At 58.2% G+C, this 22919-nt stretch overlaps 3 protein-coding genes across 9 annotated transcripts in view; all 3 read right to left on the minus strand.

Moving 5' to 3' along the window:
* Window positions 1–1182: 1182 nt before the first annotated feature.
* Window positions 1183–7212, minus strand: UAP1 (UDP-N-acetylglucosamine pyrophosphorylase 1). Of its 3 annotated transcripts, none has more exons than XM_083847319.1 (10): window positions 6898–7212; window positions 6602–6806; window positions 6294–6469; window positions 5795–5967; window positions 4861–5054; window positions 4564–4707; window positions 4032–4220; window positions 3564–3578; window positions 2120–2186; window positions 1183–1729 (listed from the first exon to the last, which is right to left on the minus strand). In XM_083847319.1, exons 1-10 carry the CDS (start codon window positions 7190–7192, stop codon window positions 1637–1639), a joined length of 1551 nt encoding a protein of 516 aa, XP_083703445.1. In that variant the 5' UTR covers window positions 7193–7212; the 3' UTR covers window positions 1183–1636. The 3 variants fall into 3 exon arrangements, with proteins under 3 accessions (XP_083703445.1, XP_083703444.1, XP_083703446.1); XM_083847318.1 differs by having other exon boundaries at window positions 3531–3578; XM_083847320.1 differs by lacking the exon at window positions 3564–3578.
* Window positions 7213–7562: 350 nt separating this feature from the next.
* On the minus strand, window positions 7563–21008 carry UHMK1 (U2AF homology motif kinase 1). Of its 2 annotated transcripts, XM_083845676.1 has the most exons (9): window positions 20570–21008; window positions 19703–19995; window positions 16760–16951; window positions 16273–16367; window positions 15633–15709; window positions 12302–12400; window positions 11281–11369; window positions 10711–10787; window positions 7563–8441 (listed from the first exon to the last, which is right to left on the minus strand). In XM_083845676.1, the coding sequence occupies exons 1-9, from the start codon at window positions 20868–20870 to the stop codon at window positions 8285–8287; spliced, it is 1380 nt and encodes a 459-aa protein (XP_083701802.1). In that variant the 5' UTR covers window positions 20871–21008; the 3' UTR covers window positions 7563–8284. The 2 variants fall into 2 exon arrangements, with proteins under 2 accessions (XP_083701802.1, XP_083701801.1); XM_083845675.1 differs by having other exon boundaries at window positions 7563–10787; window positions 20570–21007.
* Window positions 21009–21160: 152 nt separating this feature from the next.
* The window catches only part of NOS1AP (nitric oxide synthase 1 adaptor protein), a 36451-nt gene continuing 34692 nt past the window's right edge, over window positions 21161–22919 (minus strand). For all 4 annotated transcript variants that reach the window (XM_083845671.1, XM_083845669.1, XM_083845670.1 and 1 more), the window contains one exon: window positions 21161–22899. In XM_083845671.1, coding sequence (XP_083701797.1) covers window positions 22455–22899 — 445 coding nt within the window. In that variant the 3' untranslated portion in view covers window positions 21161–22454. The remainder of the gene's footprint in view (window positions 22900–22919) is intronic.

Below are 22919 nucleotides of genomic sequence, written 5' to 3' on the forward strand. Positions count from 1 at the left end.
ACTGCCGGCCCATCTGGGCTGCAGACAAACAAATTCTGACTCAGCTGCACTGGAAGCCATCGGCTGCCCGGCAGGGTGCTGGGGGGGCGCTGGGGACCCTCGCCCCGGGCAGGCAGGCAGGCAGACCCGAGCCCCTCGGGGCAGGCAGGAGCAGTGCCTGCTGCAGGGCTGTGCGACCCCATAGCCCCAGGGGGGACACCCCGGTGCGGGATGCCCCCGCTCCCCTACGTGCACGCCGGCACAGCCGCCAGCCCGCCCCGCTCGCCTCCTGCCACCTGGAATTAGCGCTGAAATAACTTGGCAGCGGGCTCCGTCCCAGGACCTGGTGCAAAGGTGTCAGTGTGCAAACAGAGCCGAGCGGCCAAGGCAAACACCGCCGCCTCCCCATCCCTCCCAGCACCCAGGGAGCCAGCGGAGCCCCCCCCGCACCCTGCAGACCCCTGCTGCTGCTCCACGCCGGGGCCACCTGCATCCCCCCGACATGCTGTGGTCTGTCCCGCACCCGAGACCAGCACCCCATCCTGCCTTGGGGGCACCCGCCTGCTCCCCAGGAAGCAGGGACGTCCCTTCCCCGTGGTGGCTGCTCCCCAGGCCAGCAGAGCCAGCAGGGGCACAGGGCAGTGGGACGCAGACCACCCGCAGCACTCTGCGGCAGCCCCTGGCCCCCGTCCCACCCCACCTCCCCCGGGACCAGCAGCCACCAGCCCGCCCCGGCCACACACAGCCCCGGCAGCAGCCAGGACCCCCCGCACAGCCCTGTCTGAGCCTGGGGCTGCCCGACCTCTGCACTCAGGGGACTCGGTGACATCCGGCACGGAGATCTGTGCCCCAAGGCGTGGGGACACCACGCAGGAGCCAGCGCGTCCTCCCACAGAGCCGCAGGATGCTGCTAGAGGGCACGGCGCCGGGCTGGCTTCACCCCGCGCTCCGATGGAGCTGCGCACCTGCCTGTTCCTACTTGCCTGAGGCCTCCAGCCATTCCCAGGAATTTGAGAGGAAAGCACAGCCCCCTTTTCCCAAGAAACGCTGCAAACAAGCCCTTTGTGCCAGGGGACAGGCCCAGGACTCCTCCCCAGCCAGCCACCCCCGCCGTGCTGGGAGCTCAGCACGGAGAGGTCGGACTCTGCTCCATGAGCAGACCCCCTGCAGAAAGCCCCAGGCGCAAAACACCACCAGATGACAGACAGGAGGGACTCAGGGGTTTAATGAGGCAATTCCAGTTGTGCGACATACAAAGGACGACCTAAAGGGAGGACACGGGCAATGACGAGAACCCTATTAAAAAAAATAGTCATGTAGATTTGAGAAAAATAAAAATTCAAGATTACCCCCAGCCCCGTACCATAAAAATCCTCTGCATGTACAATGACTATTACTATATACACGTTTAAAAATAAATGCCCACAGCCTGAAGTGCAAAGAGCAGCACCGCAGCTGTGCTTCGTGGCAGGGGAAATCCATAAAGTGTTTGGTTTTTAAATTAAAATATAAATAGAAGCATACGACGCGCCAAGAACCGAGCGGGCTGCGTCCTCCTCTGCGGGAGCTCAGAGGGAGCAGGACCAGCCCCCGGCAGCTCCAGCAATAAACCTTCATGTGTCCGAGGTGTCGGGGTGCCAGCCGGGGCGGGCAGCCGCTACATCCCGTTCTTCACCAGCTCGTGGACCCCGTCCTCGTCGATAATCAGAGGCGCACGGAACTCCCGGTCCTTCACGTACTTCTCCAGACCCTGGCGGGGGGGGAAGCAGCTCGTTAGGAAGCTGGAGGAAGGCGGGCGGGCTGCCTGGGGCCGCTCGCAGTGGTGCTGCTTGGGGGCTCCCCGCTGAGGCCAGAGCCCGGCCCCCAGCCTCGCTACGTCCTAAAGGGACTGCGCTGCTTGGAGAGCCGTCCTGTGCCTCCTCTGCCGACCTACCGCACCGCTCACGGGCAGGCTCCCACCCCACCCGTGTCAGAGGTTCAGGGCCACAGCCTCGAGTGCCGCAGGTAACGTCACCACGAACCCAAGGATGCCTTCACCCCGCTCTGCTCCACTCCCGGGGGTCTGGGAGCGTGTCCCCAGGCCAGCATTCACGCACACACGCTGTGAGTCTCCCCGTGTGCTTCGTCCCACGCCCCTTACCTCTCCGCCGTAGGAGATGAGGGGAGAAATCTCACACTGGATGGGCAAGTCATTGGCGTCCTTCAAGCTGCAGAGAGAAAGCCCCGAGCGTCAGTCCCTGCCCGCCGGGAGCCCCGCGGGCTGAGCCAGGCGGCGAGGGGCTGGCACAGGCAGAGCCACCGCACGCCACCCCCCGGGTTAGTCAAGCCTCGCGTGCTCTCCACGTAGGTGCGAGCTAAGGTTTAGACACCAGCAGCAGCTGAAAGGGAAGAGAGCTTGAGGTGCAGTTTTCAAGAGGATCTACGTGCCTCTCCACGTGTGCAACGACAGCAGCATCTATGTCCCCAGAGCGCAGCCCCGCTGCACTCGGCGCTGCAAGCGAGCCCATCGCCCCTCCTCCTCCTGTGCTTTCCTTGCGGTCTGATTGGCTTCAAGATAATCTAAGAGTTGCATCCTTTATCCTGCATTCTAACCAGCACGATGGCCCATCTATAAACCGGAAAGCACTTGGAGTTCTGAACTACAAACCAGGAACCTAGGCGTATCCACCCGAGAGCAGCAGGAGGTGCAGCTGCTCGTGAAGGGGATGAAGCTAACAAGCTCGCCCGTTCCCCAGCCGCTCACTTATCCCAGGAGCACACACACACGCTGAAGCCCCAGGTGTTCCCCGCGCCTGGGGAACAGTCTGCTGTTCCAGACTGTTTTAACACTTCTTAACACTTTCCAGCCTCTTCCCATAAATTTCCAAGTCCCCCTTAGCCAGGGGCTTTCACCAATTTCGCAGTCTGGCTCTTCAGAACTCCATAGCTGAAGTCACACAAGCACAGCCGACCGCCCACGTTAGGATTCACATGTGCTACATCAAAGCCCGCCCGGCCTTCAGTTCGTGTTTTTAATCCCGTTCCAGGGACCAGGCTGCCGGGCAGCCACCAGGAGAGCAGCCACCTCCAGCTGTGGGACCGGCCGGGGTCGGAGCCGGCCGCGCTGCTCCGTGCCGGGACGAGCCCGGGCTGCGCTGACCGCCGTGCCAGGAAGGAGGGAAACTCCGAGCGTTTCGCAACGGCTCCCGGGCCCTGCCGCTGCCCACCAGCAGCAGGCTGCCTGCCCTCCTGCACGGGCCGGGCAGCCCCGCTCCTGGGACCGCTGCTCCCCACGTCCTGCGGTGCTGGAGCAGCACAAAACCCTTTGCCTTCTCCCCGCGTGCTGACCCCGAGCCTCTGCAGAAAGGAGCCCCAGGCAGGAGCAGTGCCACCGATCAGCCACCTGCAGGACCCTTCACAGCGAGACGTGCCCCGGTGCCAGCATGCGCCCCGAGCCCCCGTTAGTCCCCGGTGCCCTGCGCGGCCCCGCTGCAGCGCTCTGCCCGGAGCCCGTTAGTCCCTAAGCGCAGCCCCGCCACCATGCACCGCAGCCCGGCTGCACGAATAGTTACTTGGCATTGACATCGGCCGGGGGGGCGTCTGACCTTCCGTTTGTGAGGCTAGTGGGAATAAACAAGGGTTAACGAGGGTGGGATAGAAAAAGAGCAGAGTGAGTCGGGGGTTGCTCTCCTCCCTCGGTGGGGTGCTGCGATCTGCTGGCGGCTGTGTCGGGCTTTGGGAAGCCCCCTCTGGCCTGCACGGGCAGCCTTGGCTGCAACGGAGACTGCGGGGCTCAGTTTCTGGGGCTTGAAATGAGAAGGGAAGCAGCTCCTGCGGGCTGAGAGCTCCTCCTGCAGCCCGCGCCCGGCTCTGCCCCACGTACCACCCGGGACAAGGGCCCACGGCTGCTGGCTCCAGCAGTGCGGGTTGCAGGAGCACGAACACTGACGAGGGCTGGGGACTGCCTCGTGTTTTCCAGCCAGCCCAAGAGCACAGAGGAGGCTCCTTTCCAGCAGCTACGACCCACAGGAAGGCCAAGGGTTTTCGGGGAAGCAGTGAGAGCAGCGACTCACCGCGGGATGGCGGGGATGCGCGTGCCGTTTTCATCCACGAAGTGCCCCCCCGCGTTGAGAACCCAGCGGTGGTGCAGGGACATCAGGGCATGCCGGGCCGTGGTGGGGTTGTCCTTGCCGTTCTGGCTGTCCGCGTTCTTCAGAGGAGAGAACTCATCCTCGCGCAGCACCTCGTACACCACAAACTTCCTGGGGGACAGGGAGGGAACGGGACGCAGAAGGGTCAGGGTCGCGTTTGGGAGATGTGCCTGCTCCCTTTCCCTGCCACCCCCGGCTGTAGGGTCGGCAGATGTCCCCCTGGCCCAGCAGCAGGGAGGGGCCGGAGCTCAGCTGAGCAAGAGGCACACAGCACCTCCTGCTGCTCACACCCATCTCAGGGCACGCCTGCCCAGCCCTGCTGAACAGCACAGGAGCTGCCTCCCCGTCCTGACCCCAGGGCATCACCCGTGGCCACATCCCCAGTGCCCAGAGGGTCCCAGAGCTGCCCGGGGACAGCCACCAGCCCGCCCCCTGCAGAGAGAAAAGGTCTTACTTGGAGAACTGGAAGATGTCGAAGACAAACTTTTCCATCTTGATGCCGTTGGGCTTCTCGGGCTGGACCAGCTGCCCCGTCTCCATGTCCACATGCGGGATCTTCTTCTCGGCGACGTGGTGCTGCAGCTGCGGCTCGTAAGTGCTGCGGGAAGCCGAGAGAGCTGGCACTCAGGCGAGCAAGGAGGCACCGGGCCAGCCACCCCGGCGCACGGTGGCCATCCTACGTCTCGTAGGAAGGGGACAGGCATCAGATACGGGGCAGAGCACAGGAGCTGCATGTAACTCGAGCCCGTACTTGACCACGTCTTTCAGGAAGGCGGTGGTGAAGAAGTGGTTGGCGATGTTGCCGGCGTTGAAGAGCAGCCGTCCGTCCGGGCCCCGCTTCTGCGCGGTGGCCAGGGAGATCTCGCTGTACTCCACCACCTGGTAGACGCCGTCCACGCGGCACACCACGCCGACCGGCTCCGTGGGGTTGGTCTTCTCCACCACCTGCCCACGGGAAGCACGTCAGGGAAAGGCCCCAACACACCCCACGTATCCAGCGGCCCCCACGGGGGCAGTTTTCTGAAAGCAGGGCCAGGGGAGGGACGAGGATGCTGCAGCCCAGGCGGCTCTGGTGACGGTGGCCAGAGGGCGAGGCGGCAGGGCTGGGTGACGGCTGTCAGTCACACCCAGGACCTGGCACCAGGCCTGCTTGTGGCAGGCAGAGGACACAGGTAGACGTCGGCATCTGGCCCCCGCATGAACAGCAGGGGGCTGTCAGCTCAGCAGAGCCGCCCCGACACGTTACCTGCCCTTACAGCCCAGTCGGGCCACGAGCCAGGAACGCAGGGCTTCCCTTTGTGCGCATCAGGGTTTATTTCCTCCTCCTGCCACCCGGGCCAGAGGGAGGGACTGACAGCCTTCTGCCTCCCAGCTCACGCTCTGAAAGCTTCAAGGACAGCGAGCCCTATCACCTGTTTGCCAGAGCCAAGCCCAACGCAAACACAAGCGCTCGGCCCCTTTCGCTGCTAATCCAGCCTTCGAATAAAACTTTGGGCGTGCAACATCCTACAGGTGGGGCACGGGGCCAGCGGTCAGCTGCACCCGCTGCGTGCCCAGGACGGCACAGACAGGGTCAGTAACGCTCTGCTCCTCCTGTAGCCCTTCCCTCGGATGCAGCAGACTGGTGGGGAAGGGCAAGGGCCCAGGGAAGCCAGGCGAGGAGCAGGGCTGCCCACAAACAATACCTTGGCACCGCAGTCGGCTCCCTTCTCCAAGCAGAACCCGATGAACGCGGGGTCGGCCACCTTCACCAGGATGTTGTCCACGCAGTAGACGTGGACGCTCTGCACGCCCCTCCGCTCCATGTCGTCCACGATGCCGTGCGCCCCCAGGGCCCGGTACAGGCCCCCGTTGCCATCTGGGGAGGGAAGAAGGCGTCGGGGCGCGGTGACACGTGGCCGTCCTGCTGAGCCACCCGCGCCCACCCTCCTCCTCCTCCTCCGAGCCGGGAAATGGACTCAGCATGACGGAGGATCCCCAGCCCGGCTGTACCCCACCCTGGTCCTCCCTGCCAAAACCGACACCTCCCAGCCTGCGTCACGCCGGGAGCTGCCCCCCGGGAGCTGCCAGCAGGCAGCCTGGCCGAGAGGAGCGGGGAGCAGGCTGGGGGCAGCGGGACGCCCAGCCCGGCTGTCCCCACAACTCGTCCTCAGCCCCGCATCCCGTCCCCTGCCGCCCGCAGACCTGGCGCCATGGAGATCCTGCCCTTCTCCTCCAGCAGGATCTTGCCGTCGAAGCCCAGGGCGGGCAGCATGCCCTGCTGGAAGAAGACGACGTTCTCCTTCTTCAGGCCGAAGTAGCGGTGCTTCTGGAAGAACTCCCTGGTGGACTCCACGGTCCGGCCGCTCGTCATGATGTACCTGCCGCGGCGCGGGCGGTCAGCGCCCCAAACCCTGCAGGGCCTCCTCGCAGCGCCCCTCGGACCCCGGGGCAGGGGGGGACACCCGCCCCGCGGTGCCGCAGCCCCCCCGGGGACCCCGACCGCGGCTCACCAGGGGATGCAGCAGGGCTGGCCGTGCCGCTCCTCCGCCAGCTGCTGCAGGCGCCGCAGGCGCTGGGCCTGCAGGTGGAAGAGGCTCTTGCGGGAGGGCAGCCCCACGTCGCACATGCCCTTGGGGTAGGGGACGCCCAGGCGGGTGCCCTGCCCGCCGGCCAGCAGCAGCGCGCCCACGCGGCCGCCCGCGATCTCCGCCAGCCCTGCGGGGACGGGAGGACGCGCGTGGGGCCCGGCACCGCCGGGACCGAGCCCCCCAGCCCCGCGCCCTGCCCGCGCCCGCCCCGCACCTACCGCGGCTCTCCCAGCCCGGCAGCAGCCCGCGGTCCCGGGAGGCGCTGCCCAGCGCGTCCCGCGGCACCGGCTCCATCCTCCCGTCCGGCGCCCCCGCGGCGCCGCCGCCGCCGCCGCCGCCGCCCCTCGCCCTGCGGAAGAAGCCGTTGATCTCGGCCACGTCCATGCCCCGCAGCTCGGCCGCCAGCTCCCGGCGCTCGGCGGCGCCCAGCTGCGGCCAGAAGCGCAGCACATGGCCCTGCCCGCCCGCCGCCAGCCGCGCCGCCAGCCGCGCCCCCTCCTCCTCCGCCTCCATCCCGCCGCCGCCGCCGGCCCCGCCGCGCCGCCGCCGACCTTTTATAGCCCCCCCGCCGCCGCGCCGCGCCCAATGGAGAGCGGCGGCGGCCTTCGCCGCGCGTTCTCATTGGGCCGCGACGAGGCACCGCCCTCCCCCGCCGCGCGGCGGGGCGGCCAATGAGAACGGCGGGAGGGCGGGGCGGGGGGCGCCATGGCAACGCGCGCCACGTCAGCGGGGAGGGGGAGGCGGCCGCCGGGGGCGGGCCTCGGCCGCCCGGCCCCACGCGGGGGGCGCCAGGACCCAGGACCCCCCCCCCACACCCCCCCCCACCGCTCCTCGCCCCCCCAGGCCCCCCCCCCCCCCCCGCAAGACGGTCGAAGGAGCGCTGTGTCTCGAAGCATCCTTTATTAATCACCGGTATCAAGCGCACATCTGCTCGGCACGGCGGCTCACACCTAGGCCCGAGGGAGGCACGCGGTTACGGGACCCGGCCCTGAGCCCCCCGGCGTGGGGCTGGAGCCCAGCGGGAACAAAGCTGGGAGTGAAACGGCGCAGGGCTGGCCCGTGACTTAAAACCAGCTGCTCTCCTTGCATATAATAAATAGGTGGAAGTGCAAAGAACTTTCTCTCACTGCTCACACGCACACACACCAGCGGCAGAAAAAGGCAAAAAAGCCGGTGGGTTCCCTTCGGCCTCCAGCCGGGTGGAAAGAAACCAGCCGAGGGTTCGCCCTCAGCTCTGAGAGCCGAGGAAGACCCAGCACAGAGATGCTGCTCAAAGCTTTGCTGTCTCCAGAGGCTCCATCTTTCATCCTTTCCCTCCCCAGAGCGGATTTCTCCTTCGCAGGCAGCTGGTTTTCACACCGAGGTGTTGCCGTGCCGGCTGGTGCCAGGACACCCACACCCAGCTGCCTTTGCCGTGCCCACCGGGGACACAGCTGGCACCCCGAGGAGCACAGCCACCCCCGAACCCTGGTGTTCAGTGTGTTAAGCAGCTCTGGAAGCTTTAGGAAGGAAGCTGTGCCAATCTGGAGTTAAGGAACACAGGTTTTAACAGGGCTGAAACGTATGCCAAGCCACCGGCAGCTCGCTGAGACACCAGGGTGAGCTTCAAAGCCTTTTTCTGTCAAGCTGAAGGCAGACGGTGAGGGATAAAATCCTTCTGCTCCAAGGAGTTTCTAAACTTCCCTGTTCCACACTCCCACAGCCTGCAGAGGGAATCCAGGGACTGGACCCAGTGACAGGACAGAGATCAGCATCCTCACCTCTAGCCAGGAGGGCCAAAAAAATAAGCTTTGTTGTTGTTGTTGTTGTTTTTTTTTTTTTTTTCCTCACTTCAGTGCTCAGGCCTGGTCACCAAGCATCCAGAGAGAAAACAGAGCAGCAGGGGTCTGCATCTTGCAGATGTACGCAGTTCCTACTAAAACAGCTGAACAAAACCCCAGCCAAATCCTGGCAGAACAACTTCACTGTGCCGCGAGAGCAGGCTGTAGCTCCCCTCTAGAGATTAATCCTGGCATGGCTCTCGTCTTCAGCCGAGAATCAGCCCTCGGGTCTGAGGCACATGTGCAGCCAGCTCAGTGCTGCCGACACAGTGGCACTCAGCGTGAATTTCTAGGCCACGGCGCTCCTATCGATGGCAAAGCCTGCCAGAGACAGCAAAAACCTAGAGCTGAGGAGGTCGGTCACTGTCTAGCCACATTCAGAGTACTGTCAGCAATTTCAACACTGCTCTTCGCGTAAAAAAAACCCTCACCCGACTGATTGTCCAACTCCTTCCAGACACTAAAGGTGCTTCACCGCAAGGACAGTTAACTTAAAAGCACTGAATCACACACCCCACCTATGCAAAGCTGCTTCACAGCTATGTACACCGAAGTAGCATCATTCTGGGAACAGCCTGACCAGCAAATCACACCTTAAAACTCACTGCGGGATTTTTATTATTATTATTTTTTTTCCTGGAAAATCTACCATCTCGAAGGCGACAGGAAAATTCAAAGAGATTGGTCCTTTCTGGGAAAGTCTGGCAAGGGCAATAGCAGACAGGACTCCACGCCAGCACGGACACCCGTGAAATGCTACAGACATCGGTTCTTCCGACACGCTGCACGCACGCACGCAGGGCAAAAACCAAGGGGACCACTTAAGTGCAGGATTCCAGCAAGTCCAGCATCAGCTAGATGCGAGAAGTAAACCACGAGGAAGTAAACTGCAAGGTAATTGGCGTTATTACTCCAGGGAAGGTCAGAGGCAGTTTAGGCAGCTGCCCTCAAGTATTTCAGCAGGGTTAGAGATCTTCTGCCTGTGCTTTAGAGCCACGTGAGCAGGGAGAGCGCTCGGGGGGAGCAGGGATGCTGCTCGCCCAGGTTCTTGTCCCAAAAACCCACCGTGGCCGTTGCCCCGACACTGGGAAAGACGTGAATCTGGCCAGGTAAGCCTGGTTACCGGCCCAGCCCTTTCCAAACAGGATCTCAGATTGCCTCGGGCCCTTTGTGTGACCTCTGAAGGACCAAAAGTGTCAGTGCTTCTAATCTACAACAAGTCTAATGGGTTAATGCAAAAATAAAATGCACAACACGGAAAAGCCAAGCGTGGAACCTACAACAGATAAATATTTGTTATTTCTCCTAAGACTCGCAGGCAGAAGCCCTGCTGAGACACAAAGAATACTGCGCGCTGTCGCACTCCTTTCCAAAAATATCACCTACAGACACTCACATGCTACAGATGATTCGGCAGCAGAGCTCAGAGCATCAATGCCAGCACAGGGTACGGGCTAGAAAGATGACTCCATGCGACAGAGTTTTCACATCACCTCAGGCTACAAAGTGCTTCCAGGTCGTGTTGGGACTGAGGCCGGCGCCGCTCTGAGGGCGTTTATGCCCAGCCAGTCGGCCCCTGCCCACCCACGCACCCAAGCTCCGCTCACCACGGCTCGCTCCCCGAGCCCAGCACGCCGCTTGTGCCAGGAGAGACGCGCGGCTCCCCTCGGGGACCGGGCAGCGCTGCAGGCTCTGCAGATCTGGTCTCACCGCTGCCTGCTGCTCTGGGGGACGCGAGGACTCGAAGCCAGAGCCTTTTGCTCTCCCCTGAGCGAAACCAGGCGCTAAGGCCGAGGTTTCAGTGGTCTTATTTCCATCGCTTCCGAGTGCTTGCCAAGACCTGCTCTGCCTCCAAGGCTCCCACGGTCACCCTCGGCACCCGAGCGCCTGCCGGGGCAGGCGAAGCCACGCGTCTAATGTAAACGAGCAAGCACGACACACACACAAGCACACGCTTAAAGCCATCCAGGCCTCCTCTGCACATCACAAAGCAGCAGTAAAGGTTTCAAAGCCCGTCTTAGTCCTTCGCATCTCTTCTTTACAGATGACTCAGAAGCAGGGCTAGGAAGCTCTTTTGTACATTCAACTGTAAAACACGTGAGGAAGAGGAGCGAGACAACTCTCCTGATTGTTGCTACTGCCTACAGCAAGTTTTGGTACAGATATCCTCTCTTATAGGCACTCAGTGGGTAAAACGTAGCCACAACGAACTTGCCATCAAAAATCTTCCCAGTCAGCATTTTTTGGGCAGCTTTGGAATCACCAGCATTTGCATATTCAACAAAGACCTGAAAAAGAGAGAGGAAAAGTGAAGCCTCCGGGGCAGCACGCCACCCGCTCCCTCCCGCCCCTGCAACTGAGGCAACAGTTCCCGAGCAAATTTTTCCCCTTTATCCTCAGTTGAGTCCAGAGCAGTGGAGCTAAAAAGGAAGAAGATGCATCTCTGAGCGGCAATTTTAACTCTCACTCCTCATTTCTGCAGGGAGCGTGTCTGGTAAATGGTGGGAAAATGTATGATGATGCTCGACATCCTCGACAGCTCCTCTGCCACCCAGTGGTTTCTCCCCCTCTCTCCCCTATTTCAGCTCCTCTCCCAAAGCTGTCCGGGGCCCTCCCAGGTTAGGGAACCCTGCCTAACCGGGGAGGAACCTGTGCTGTCCTTCAAGACAACCAGCTATTTTTAGCACTGCTGTCAGCCAGGAGACTTCCAGAAGCTGAGCAGCAGTCCTGCAGCACACAGCGTCCGTGGGAATTACACGGCCTCTCCCTCCCTTCACTTACTTGGCCTTTACCAGGATTCTCCTTTGGAATAAGCAAGGAAACCACCGGTCCATATTTCTGACACTCCTCTCTTATGTCTTCCAGGATATCTGAGAAAGAAAAGCGCCGGTTGTCTTTCACGTTGCAAACCAGGGTTTGCCAAGAAGCAAAAAAAGGCCAGATGAACACCTCAAGAACTTTCAGTCAACACAGTCTTTTCCTCTCGATTTAAAATAATCCAGGAATGCCACCACAGAGGCTGACACTGCTTAACAGCCACGAACAGGACAGTGTCTGACCTGAGGCCCAGGGACAGACCTGCAGGCAGCGAATCCCTGACACCAGGCCTCGGAAGCACACAGACAGTGAGTGCTTCTTGCTCACAAAGGCTTCCAGTAGCCAAAACACTCAGAATTCATGACTTTTTTCTGGCTGCTGCACTTGGAGTAGAGGAATTAAAGTAGCTGCTACAAACTATTCTTTGTGCGAGCAGAACTCGGCCTTTTAAACTCATATCCCCAGAGCTCCCTAGCTTTTGCTGCTCACTTGGATTTGAGAGCAATTGAGTAAATTCCACAGACATACCTTGCCACCTACCGAGTACAGTTTTTGCTACTGTTCATGAACTCAAACAAGATTTTTCAGTTCTGTTGAGATCTTGGATAAGTCAGCCAGCAAACTTTTGAGGATCCTGTTCCTGGGCTCCACAGAGCCCTGTACATGTTCAGCAGCAGCTCAGAGCCACAAACACATCGCAAGCTCTGTGAGCATTTAACCAGATAGGAAATTAAAATCAACCTTCTTTAAAATTTGAGATCCTTCAAGATCTCGCCACAAGCTCTGCTCTTCGGCTCAATCTTTCAGTCTTAGCCTATTCCCTGTTGGTGTAGCTGACCCTCTAGGTATCAGAACTCAGCTGAGCAGCTCTTTGGCTACTACTCTTTTGTCTATTAATAGCTCTTCTGCTTGCTCTCTCACCCCCAAATCGTAACAAAACAGTGAGATGACATTGCTATATGTGAATTGCACAGCACACACCAACCTTCATATTCTTCTTCGCTCTGCAGAGAAGCATCGCTTAGAACGTTTAGCAGCCTCAGCACAGGCGTGGGGAGCATCACCAAATCTTCGATATGGGGAGCTGTTTGACACCCACAGAGTTAGAGAAAAGAAATCAAAGGAGCAAGAAAACATGAAGCTGACTCAATATACACAAGAACTGACTGCTCTTTGCAATAGTTTTACTTCACTCCATCATTACCTGCATTTACAGGTAATGTATTTTCCCCGTTTCCAACTTATCTTTGCCTGTGTGCTAACAGGCTCTCCCAAAGGATTCAGTGTACTCTGCAATTATACCGAGGCTAGCACCTGAAATTGCTTTTAAAATTACAAAGCTAGGAGCAATTAAGACTAGAATTATGTCTGCTTAGCTCACATTTAGAACTTGATGTGACCTCAAGGGCTGTGGTAGTTGAGCAAACTATCTTTTACATATATGGCAATGCAAGAAGATGAAGGAACCACTGTGTAACCTGCTCCTCCTGTTACTGGTACCAGACAAGCTGGAAATGGGCCAGAGAGCTTCTGTAACTTCAGTTCTTAAGCTATATGAAGGCATGAGCCTCAGATGACTCTAGGTTATGTTCGGGTTCTTCCCTAAACACCATGTGAAACCCCACCTTCAAAATCCAACTGCAACATGCAGTTTTGAGATCACCATACAACCTTACAACAGAAAAAGGGAAAAATATTTAGCTGCTTAACGCAGTGCTACAGACTAAGTCAGTGCCACACAAGGAAAGTGGGTGAGCACTGATCCTGTGAACAAGTTTACAACGGGCAGAAATAAAGCCCGCTGCCACAGGACCCTTGGCTCTGAAAGAAAACAGGCAGCTCCACGATGACTTGGAGCAGCGCTGCACAGATCCTCCTGTGGAACGAGGTGGCCAGACTAACGTCAGACTACGAGAACCACATCTGGGAGGACACTCAGGACTTCTAGCAACTCAAAGCAGCAAGGACAGACGATGCCACTTCAACAACAAAAGCTCGATTTCATGTTCCTGAAAGGGACCGGCAGGTCTGTCAATTTAAGATCCGGGAGTCCAACTTGCAGTGCTTCAAGAGCATGAACACACTTTTATTTGTATCAGCAAGCTACAGCAGCTGAACACAACAGCAGGGCTCATGGGTCTCACATTTGAAAATGAAACGGGAGAGAAAAGGGAAGAAATGGCTCCGGTTCTCCAGCCTGAGCCTTCTGACTAGCTTTGCAAAGATAGCGGGTGATTACTCCCTTGGAAACACTCTTCCAAGCTAAGCACACAACGCGCACCAAGGAGCTGACATCTTTGCCAGGCACAGGCACAACCTCGATTTTACAGTGCAAGAGGAGATGATAGTCAAGCGCACACACTGCAAATCTTCTACCATGTCACACGGAGGAATCCTTATGAAAAGCCTGGAGGATGAAAGGCCTTATCTAGACGATGCCCAGACAGCACTCAGGAACATCCCTTCAAAGAGAGGTGTCACAGTCAGCTCCAAGAGAACTGCTGCGACCATTCCTCCTTAGGGCTGTTGGCAACCAAGAGATAGCATCAGACAAATAGGGAACTGAAAGCACATTTAACCATTGCCTCGGCCTTGTGTGCGGCTCCTTTTACTCAAGTACATCTGTCCTTCCTTTCATGTGTCTTTTTGAGAGAAGGGAGACAAACCAAGCTCTGCAACTCGGAGCCATCTGTCTTCCTATAACCAAGTGACAAATGCACTTCTTGCAACACCCTTCTGTCCTAGGACAAACTTTCTGCCCAGCACCTCTGCTCCCATTCAGAGTCCCAGGTGACGCCCACTGCACTGACAACACAGCTGGCTGCAGCTTACAAGCAGCTCAGGAAAGAAGCTGAGTAACTGGAAAGTCACGTCTTGGCTGTAACCGACAAGGAAAGCCATTCTCAGCTGTCTTTGCTCTAAACAGAGTAACCGTGTCCAAGTGAAAGGTAATGACAGCTCGCATTCTGACTTCCTAGGAAAGCAACAGTAAATGCTTCTTTGTGCAGACACGCTTACGTGCAAGCCAGGCAAAGGAGAGAACCAGCAACTAAGAAAAATCGGAGCTGTTTTATAAACTTGTAGCACTGACCACAGGAGCACCTTTCTAGTACAAGAGGGTACAGTTAGAGGTCTGTGTGTTTAAAACTAGATGTGGAAGTACTGCCAAAACACTATTCCCTCTGCTCTAAAGCAAAACTGGCAGAAAGGTTCAGCTGCTTCCATGGAAAGTGGCTTTGATTACAACAGCCCCAGCTTCTGAAATGCAAGAGAAGTTTTAAAAGCAGGATGAGCTGCTTACCTTTGCCAATACAAAGGGATGCCAACATCTAGATGCAGCCTTGGAAGACGCGATATTTAACAGCCTTCACTGCAAGCTACGCCAAGCAGCTTAGGAAAAGCAAGGCCCAAAGAGAAAATACTAGCCCAGCAAGAAGCTGGATGCCTGAAACGTTGACTTATGCTGCAGAAAAGCTGGATGCAGAGCTCTTTGCCGGTCCTCTCAGAGCCAGCAATCCCTGAAGAATGCTACTGTGGAGCTTTTGGAACAGAAAATGGGGAGGGATATGAGCCTAAACAGGGCAGGCCCTGCCCATCTGCTGCTGGCAGTCTGCATGGGAGGGTTCTGGGGGAACACGCAGTCCTGCGGAACACCACCTTTTTCCTCAATTGAAGAGAAAGTGCTAGATCAAAGCGACAGTGACAACTGTCTGACCTGCCATGCGGACGTGAGGAAAGGCAGGCCCTGACCTCCTCCGTGACCTTCGTCACTGCAAACGTAGGCTCACACTCTCCTGGACAGGCCCCAAGACAGGCTCCAGCACCAGAACGCACTGGGACTGCTCGGCCCGCAAGGAGGAGGCAGCAGCAGAGGCAGCCACCAGCCACTGCCCTGCTTGCTCACATCCCCAGCTTCTGAACTGGGAAACTCTCGGCATCGTAAAAGCCATCAGCCTCCCATAAACAGCACAGCACTCTTAAAAAGCACCTTAAGGGTCATAATGCCAGCTACGTGCCTTGTCTACGTCTGTCCCCCCAGCTGAATAACGTTGTCAGCACACCCTTGGTCAGTTCGATCTGAGCAGGATTTAGAGGGAGTCCACCAAGGAAAAGTGGCAGCCCGCACGGCCACAGGAACAGGGCAGCACTGAGAGCAGGGGCAACACTCTGACCTGTCTGCCGTGGTACCAGAGGGCTGACAAGTGCCACAACACCAGGGAGCAGCAGCGAGGACAGAACCAGGAACAGCTGCGCACCCCTGCTGCTCCCAGTATACGCGGACAAAGCTGCGAGCAGGGCCGGTGTGCACAGCTTACCAAAGGGAATGCTGAAGAACGGGCTGCATAAAGCCTTTTCAGCGGAGGCTCGCTTTCCTTGGTCACAATGAAGCATGCTGCAAGAGAAGAGAGATCCTTATGCTCCTGCATGAGACGTTCCTGCATCAAATTCAACTTGGGCTGGAAGCCAGCACCGAGGAATAGCCTATCTTTCGGGTGCTTATGGTACAAAGAGAACAGTCAAGAGCACATCTTCCAATTCACAGCTTAAGCACACCAGAAGGATCCCTTGAGAGCGTTTCAAGTACATAATACAGGAGGTTTTGCTTTGAGATGTCTTTCAGCACCAAATTATGGAAGTTGCTCACTTAGAATTTCACAATGAACACTGCATGTTCCAGCTCCACCTCTCCAGGCCACTCTGCTCCTGTCTCACACACACATGCGGTCTCATAAAAGTGATCGTACTTCAAGAAGCTCCCACATCTTGTCAAAAATGGGATTCGGAGCAGCTAATAATACAGGGCTAATGAAAGCACAGCTAATATAGCTAATGCTTGCACTTGTGACTAGCATAGTGGCAAGGACATTAAAAAAAAAAGTGGTAGGTGTGGGCTCCAAGGCGCAAGGCTTCACAGGGCACATCTTTAAGCAATGCTTAGTAAACGCAGGAAGATACCTTTTGATAAGGTCTCTGAGGTGATAAGCTGGAATGGCTGAATTAACCACCCCTTCACTGGCAAAAATGCGGTCGATGATGGCAGAACTGTTTGCCTGGGAAGAAAAATAAGTGGTAATTAGGGATGAAAAGAAATAGTAGTGCAATAGTAGCCCTCATCCACGTATGTTGTTCCTCTGTCTGTGCGGCACTACAGCAAGCACAATTAACTTCCCAATTCTTGGGGAGACACAGGCTCCGAACACAGAATCCTGGAGCTGTAGGATTTCAGTAGCCTGAACACAGGCAGTGTTCAGACACGTCAGTCCCACAGGGCGGGCAGGTCTCTAAGGCTTTGAAACCTTAATTCCCAGGACAATAGGATTATAGACACATCAAGGAAACACTCTCTAGTTGCCAGGTGCTACCTTACAAATCCAAGGTGCACACAAGCAGCAGGAGGACTTGCTTGGCATAAGCAAGAACGCCCACAGCAGTTCTCACTCACCTTCCATTCCTGAGATTGGACTGTATGTTTCAGTTTCATTCCTGAGAACATTTCCAGTAAAACAATTCCCAGACTCCACAGATCCACAGCAGAGGTACACTCCGTCTCGCTCTGGAGCCCTGCCTGTGCCAGGCAGTTCTGCAGTTCTGCCTCTGGAGCCCGATACCCGTCTGTTTGAATATATTTCACATCCTACAGAAGGCCAAACAAACACAAAAAAAGGTTAATTTTTGCAGATACAGGCTCTCTGCTCTAACCTTAAATCAGTTTACAGAGGCACGTCCAAACGGGTCACCAAAATACCGCTGCTGACTTGACAGAAAGCATCGTACAGCCAGTCGTGTCAGAAGGCAGTTCGGCTTACTGTACTGCTGTGTTGATGAAGGGGGAAAAAAATGGAGGAGAAAACATCTAGCTAAACAGCATCTGAGCATCTGAGCTCTCTGAACGACAGCACTGCCTGGAGGAAGTGGCTGGATGTCACGGTGGACTGGCCTGTTAACCTTGTGCAAGCACGGAGGACGCTGGAAGCTTCAGGATAAGGGCGGTGCACCCACAGCACGCTCCCACATCAGCTGTACGAGAGCACAAAATGCTCAGAATGAGCAGTGAGGATCAGTAACAGCTTCCATTGCTCAGGTGCTGCTGTTCTCTGGAACACAACATTAAAAGCAGGCATCTAACACTCAGACAAGGAAATTATCAAAGGCGCTTCCCACGCGCCTCTTCCTCCTCTCCCCTCGCAGAGGGAAGTGCTGCAGCAATCAATACCTGCTCAGCTGCTGTGGCTGGCAGAGGCAAATACCCACACACTGTCTGATTAAAAGAAAACAGGAAAATCACAGAATCACACAAGGGCTGATTGGAGAGGCTGCTCAGAAGGTCTCCAGTCCGACCTCCTGCTCACAGCCGATGCCGGATCAGTCGGCCGTGGTTTTGTCAAGTCCTTCGAATGCCCGATGATAAACTGGATGCTGGGTCTTTCTGATATAGGAGGGCTCGTTTTAAACGCCCTGATGTGACTCGAGGGATGACAGAAGAATATGCAAGCTTACTTCCTGGAGAAGGCACAGGACTGGGAATTCTTAGCCATGGAATATATTCAAACCAAAATTAGCTGGCTCTCCAATTGGAAATAAAGACTACAAAAGGCATTTTTAGGCAACAGAGCTTAGAATTGTTTCATAAACCAAAAAAATATGATACACAAATTGCTCAGTAGGGTAATGCCTCCAATCAGCAAAGAGCAAAACCTCTAGCATGGTGAAAGCAGCAGTTTAGCAGCCCCACCAAACAACACTCTGAGACACAGAAAACGCCGTGGTCAACGCCACCAGCAAAAATAGAGAGAGGGAATTTCACTCCTGCTATCTGAAGTATTTTCAGAGATTCGTGTGGCTGAGACCTTGCTCTGTGTACAGCCAGTACCTGTTAAACAGTAACTGCAGAAAGTTATGCAAGAATAAGCTGAGCAGAGTTGTCCCAAACGCAAGGAACACGGGCTTGACTCAGATAAGGAATGCGTACATGTACGCAGCTAGACACGGCAGGGGCGGGGAGGAGAGGCTGATAGCCAGTACGTATTCAAAGCAGGGTCAGAAGGTTCACCCCAACAGGCAGCATATTTAAGGGAACCAGAGGAGGAAACTCAGCCCAAAGAAGGCAGATTGGAAGCAAAAGTCGAAGCAAATAAAATGCACGATCAAGTATTATGAGGCAACTCCCAGAGCGAGCAGCAAAACACAGACCTGAAGAAAAAAAAAATATCTGCCTCAGACACAGGACACCAGGAGAGTGTTTTCTGCTGATAGACAGCAGCAGATTACCAGCACGAAACGGTGCTCAGCCAAGAGTGTGGGAGGACCAAAGCACAACACGGAGGAGTTGTTAAGGAGTGCACACGTTAAAATCTGATGTTGTACTAAACCATTCAGGGACAGGTCACCCACGCAGTCCTCAGATATTCACGGATCAGTGAGCTTTACTGTCAATACCAGGTAAAACAGTCAATAAAAAAAAATCCGAAAACCTCTTAGATGAGAAGAGTGCAAGGAGAAACCAGGACACTGTGTGTAAAGAAGAGTCATAGCTCACTTACGACTTACTGCCCAGTGACCAAAGGATAATTTGCTACGGGGCTATCTGATAAAACGCTTTACTGATACCCCTCACAGAAGGTTCCTAAGAGAGGGAGGGATGACAGGAAATTCTGTCAAGCCAACAGCAGAACCTCCCCAGGCTCTCTGTAGACAGTCCCTCTGCTTTCACTGGAGGCCACAGAAGGGAATAAAAGGGGAAAGGACAAACTTACAAAACCCGTTATCACCGAAATAAACAAGTGACAGTACGAAGAGGGAGTGAAAGCTCAGCGAACAGGAAGAGCAGAGCAGAACAGGCACAGATCTGTCCACGTCAGGACAGAACAGACGCTGCCTAGCCGCAATCAGGGCTTTGGTCAACCCAGTCACGTGGGAAAGAAACATCCAGACTTAAAAAGGGAAGCTGCTGAAGATAGGATGAAAGTAAAGACAAGAACAAGGACACCGCCAGAGATAATGCAATTGACCGATGGCGAAGCCTGGATTACTACTATGTACGATAAGGGATGATAAAAGAGATCCTACAGATCTGGCTGCTCTCGCTCATCTGACCACATGAAAACTAGCAAGCTTCCCAGGAAGCTGAATCGTTAACTCTGGAATCTACGGTTGTGGGTAGCGCGAGGACTGACATCAACAGTAATCAGAGACACGCAGGGAGAACGGGAACACCGGCTTCTGTTTCACGGGCCAGACCACATTTTAGCCTTCCAGGAAACCCTCAGCACCAGCTCAGCTACTATCCCGATCAGGTCATCTCCGCTCCTTCCCCCAGGAGCTGAGGTCATCACAGACCCGCGCAACTCAAGAAAGCAAACTGCTCCGAGAGCAGCACATTCCAAACCTGATTCCCCTCTTTGAAGCTTAGTCCAAAGTCAATGAGCTTAAAGCACTCCTCCTCCGCGCTCCACAGGATGTTGCGTGGCTTGAGGTCCGCGTGCACATAGCCCTTGTGGTGCAGGAAAGCCAGGGCCTCCAGAACATCTCGGGCACAGTGCTGGATCATCCACATGGAGCAGCCCTGGTTGCTGGAGTGCAGCAGCAGCTCGGACACGCTGATGTCCAGCAGCTCCAGCAGGAGACAGCGAGACGGGCCGTTCGCAGAGTAGTGGTTGGTGAACACGCCGTACAGCGTCACTGCGGCGAGACACGGCGACAGGCGTCGGTAACGGGCAACTACACCATTACCGCACTCCGCTCCTCTCCAGCACCCCCGGGAAGACCCCCGGACCTGCAGCAGGCAGCTGCTTCTTCAGGGGAACCCCTCCCAACCAGAGGGAAGCCACAGGGGACGGCCGGCCCTGTCCCCCCTCTGCAGCTGATGAAAATCAGCAGTGGGCAAGCCTGCAGGGAGGGGAGCAGCCCTGCCTCACCCGGGGGGTGCTGCCCACCTCGGGGGGCATGTCCTTGTCCCTGGTGTCCCCAGCTGCCCACCTCGGGGGGCATGCCCTTGTCCCTGTCCCCAAGTGCCCACCTCTGGGTCCCTGTCCCCTGCTGCCCACCTCAAGGGGTACGTCCTTGTCCCTGCTGTCCCCAGATGACCACCTCGGGGGACATATCCTTGTCCCTGTCCCCTGCTGCCCGCCCCGGGGCCCCCACCCCCGTCCCCAGCCGCCCACCCCGGGTGCCCCATCTCGCCGCCCCCGCCGCAGGCCCCGGTCCCTCCCCCCGGCGCGGTGCCGGGGCTCGGTGCGGGCCCCCCCGCCGTTACCGATGTTGCGGTGGCCGCGGAGGTGCTCGAGGGCGGCCCGCTCCTTGCGGAACCCGTACTCGGCGCAGTCGGCGGCGGCGGCCGGGCGGGCAGCGGGGCGCCGAGCGGGGCCGGGCCGCGCCGGGGGAGCCACGAACTCCTTGACGGCGCCCGGGGGGGCCCGCGGGTCCCCGCAGCAGCGCACCCGGTACACGGAGGCCGAGGAGCCGCTGCCCAGCGGCGCCTGCACCTCCCACAGCCGGCCCAGCGCCTCCAGCAGCAGCGGCGGCGGCGGCGCCGCGCCCCACACGCAGCCCGACATGGCGCCGCCTCGCCTCGGCCTCAGCCTCGCCTCACATCGCCGCCGCCACCGCTGCCGCCTCCGGCTCCCGCAGCCGGGCTCGGCCGCCGCCGCCGCCGGGCTCCGGCCGCCATGACGGCGGAAACGGGGCGGAGCGGGGCCCGGCGCTCCCTCAGCGCCGCCCCGGTCCCCTCAGCGCCGCCCCGGCTCCCCCAGCACCGCCCCGGCTCCCTCAGTACAGCCCCGGTTCCCCCTCAGCGCCCCCAGGGGCCACAGAGCGGGTGCTAGGTGTTAGCGATTAATAATAATAATAAAAAAACCCCCACACGTTTATTGTGCAATCCGCATCTTTTGTCCCAAAGTACACGCGCATCCCGGAGGACATAAATAGAGGGACGGGACCTGCAGCGGGGCGCAGGGTTGGAAGACGCTGGGTGCTCGGAGAGGGGCCGCAAGCCCTCGTCTCCATCGACAGGGCCCTATATGCGTTCACCGGGCAGCACACGCATACACACCGCGTTGTGGGGTGGCACCGGCCACGTACAGCACAGCCACACTAGAGGCAGGGTGTTCCCATTACAGGCAGGGTGTTCTCTACCCCAGCACCAAGGGGCTCGGGGGCAGCAGGAGGAAACGCTCCAGCCCACCTCTGGCGCCCCAGGCCCTGCTGCACGCCGGCCGCCAGCAGCAGGGGATGCACGGTGCCCGCAGGACTGCTGGTGGAAGGCGGTTTGTGGCTTTAGAAGGTCCCCCTTGGGTTGTCCTCCCCTCTGTGGCACTGGTGGGGCTGTGAGATCTGTCCCAGCCCAGCCCTGCCCAAAGGCAGTTCGTGACCACGTTTTGAGGTGAGGATGCTCCAGGTAACGGGTGCCATCTCACAGCGGCTTCCTTGCACCCGCCCAGGGGTCCCCATGCTGGATAACCTCTCCTGCAGCTCATCCAGAAACAATCATAGAGCGGTATCAGGGGACCGCGTGGCTTCTTGTGTCCCGGTCTCATGCAGAAGCTCCACCACCCCCAGAAATAACAGAGCAGTGGAGCTGGTCCACACAGAGCGGGGTGCCCGCCTCGGCAGGTTGGTCCTGCGCGTGGTGGCAGCGCTGAGACCAAGACACAAGCAGGAGCTGCAGGGGGGAGCCTCGCACGGGGCACCTGCAGAGCCCCAGGCGCCCCACGCTGCTGCCCCCGGCTCCATGCCACGAGCAGGGCTCCTGGGGCTGGGGCTCCGCAGCAGAGAGATGGCACTGCAAAGGGATGGCCTCTGGAAACACCTCGGGGCTGGGGGCAGCGTGCAGCAGGGCTGCGAGAGCCTGCAGGCACCCCCGGGATGGGGCTGCTCAGCGGGCACACGGGGTGGGATGTAGGCATGAGGAGGGTCCTGGCACTTCTGCAGCCACACATGAGGACAGGCTGCAGAAGCGGTGGCAAGACAGGCTGTGCTCCTCCTGGGCATCTGGGGAGGAGGGGTTCGGGAATGATGGCTCAGGAATGGCTCCTGCTAGCCTAGGGCTCCCCCCCTCCCCAAAATAGCGACCCCAAGAACAGCAAGCAGCAGCGAGAGACGTGTTTGGGAGAGCCAGCCCCCACTGTGCCCCTCTCCTGCTGCTACTCGAAGGACAGCAGGTCAGGATGGGGACCCTCCGCCTCCCGGCTCGGGGCGCACGGCTCTGGCTGCCCTGCGCTCCCCGGCAGCTCATGCTCCAGCCCTGGTCCCCGAGACTTCTCGGTGCGGGGTGAGGTCTCCAGGCTGCCTTTGTGGATGAGGTCGGGCACGGGGAGGGCACCAGTCGGCTGGTCCCCACTTGGTGCCGAGGCACTGGTCGCACCGAGCACCCCAGGGTGCTCCACAGGGGACAGGTCCCTTGCGCCCAGCCACTCCTCCGCAGGGTCAGGGTGTGCTGGGGGCAGCTCGGGGGGCTCCGCCACGCTGCTGCCCACGGGCTGGGGTGCGATGAGCATGTCCTGCGGGGTCTTCAGGGCACGCGGAGTCCTCTTCTTGGTGACGGGGGGCGGCGGGTCCAGCCGGGGGAAGGCATCCAGCCCCGGGGGCCTGCAAGCAGAGCGGAGCAG

This window comes from Anser anser (assembly GCF_964211835.1).
Source record: "Anser anser genome assembly, chromosome: 8".
Taxonomy (NCBI): Eukaryota; Metazoa; Chordata; class Aves; order Anseriformes; family Anatidae; genus Anser; species Anser anser.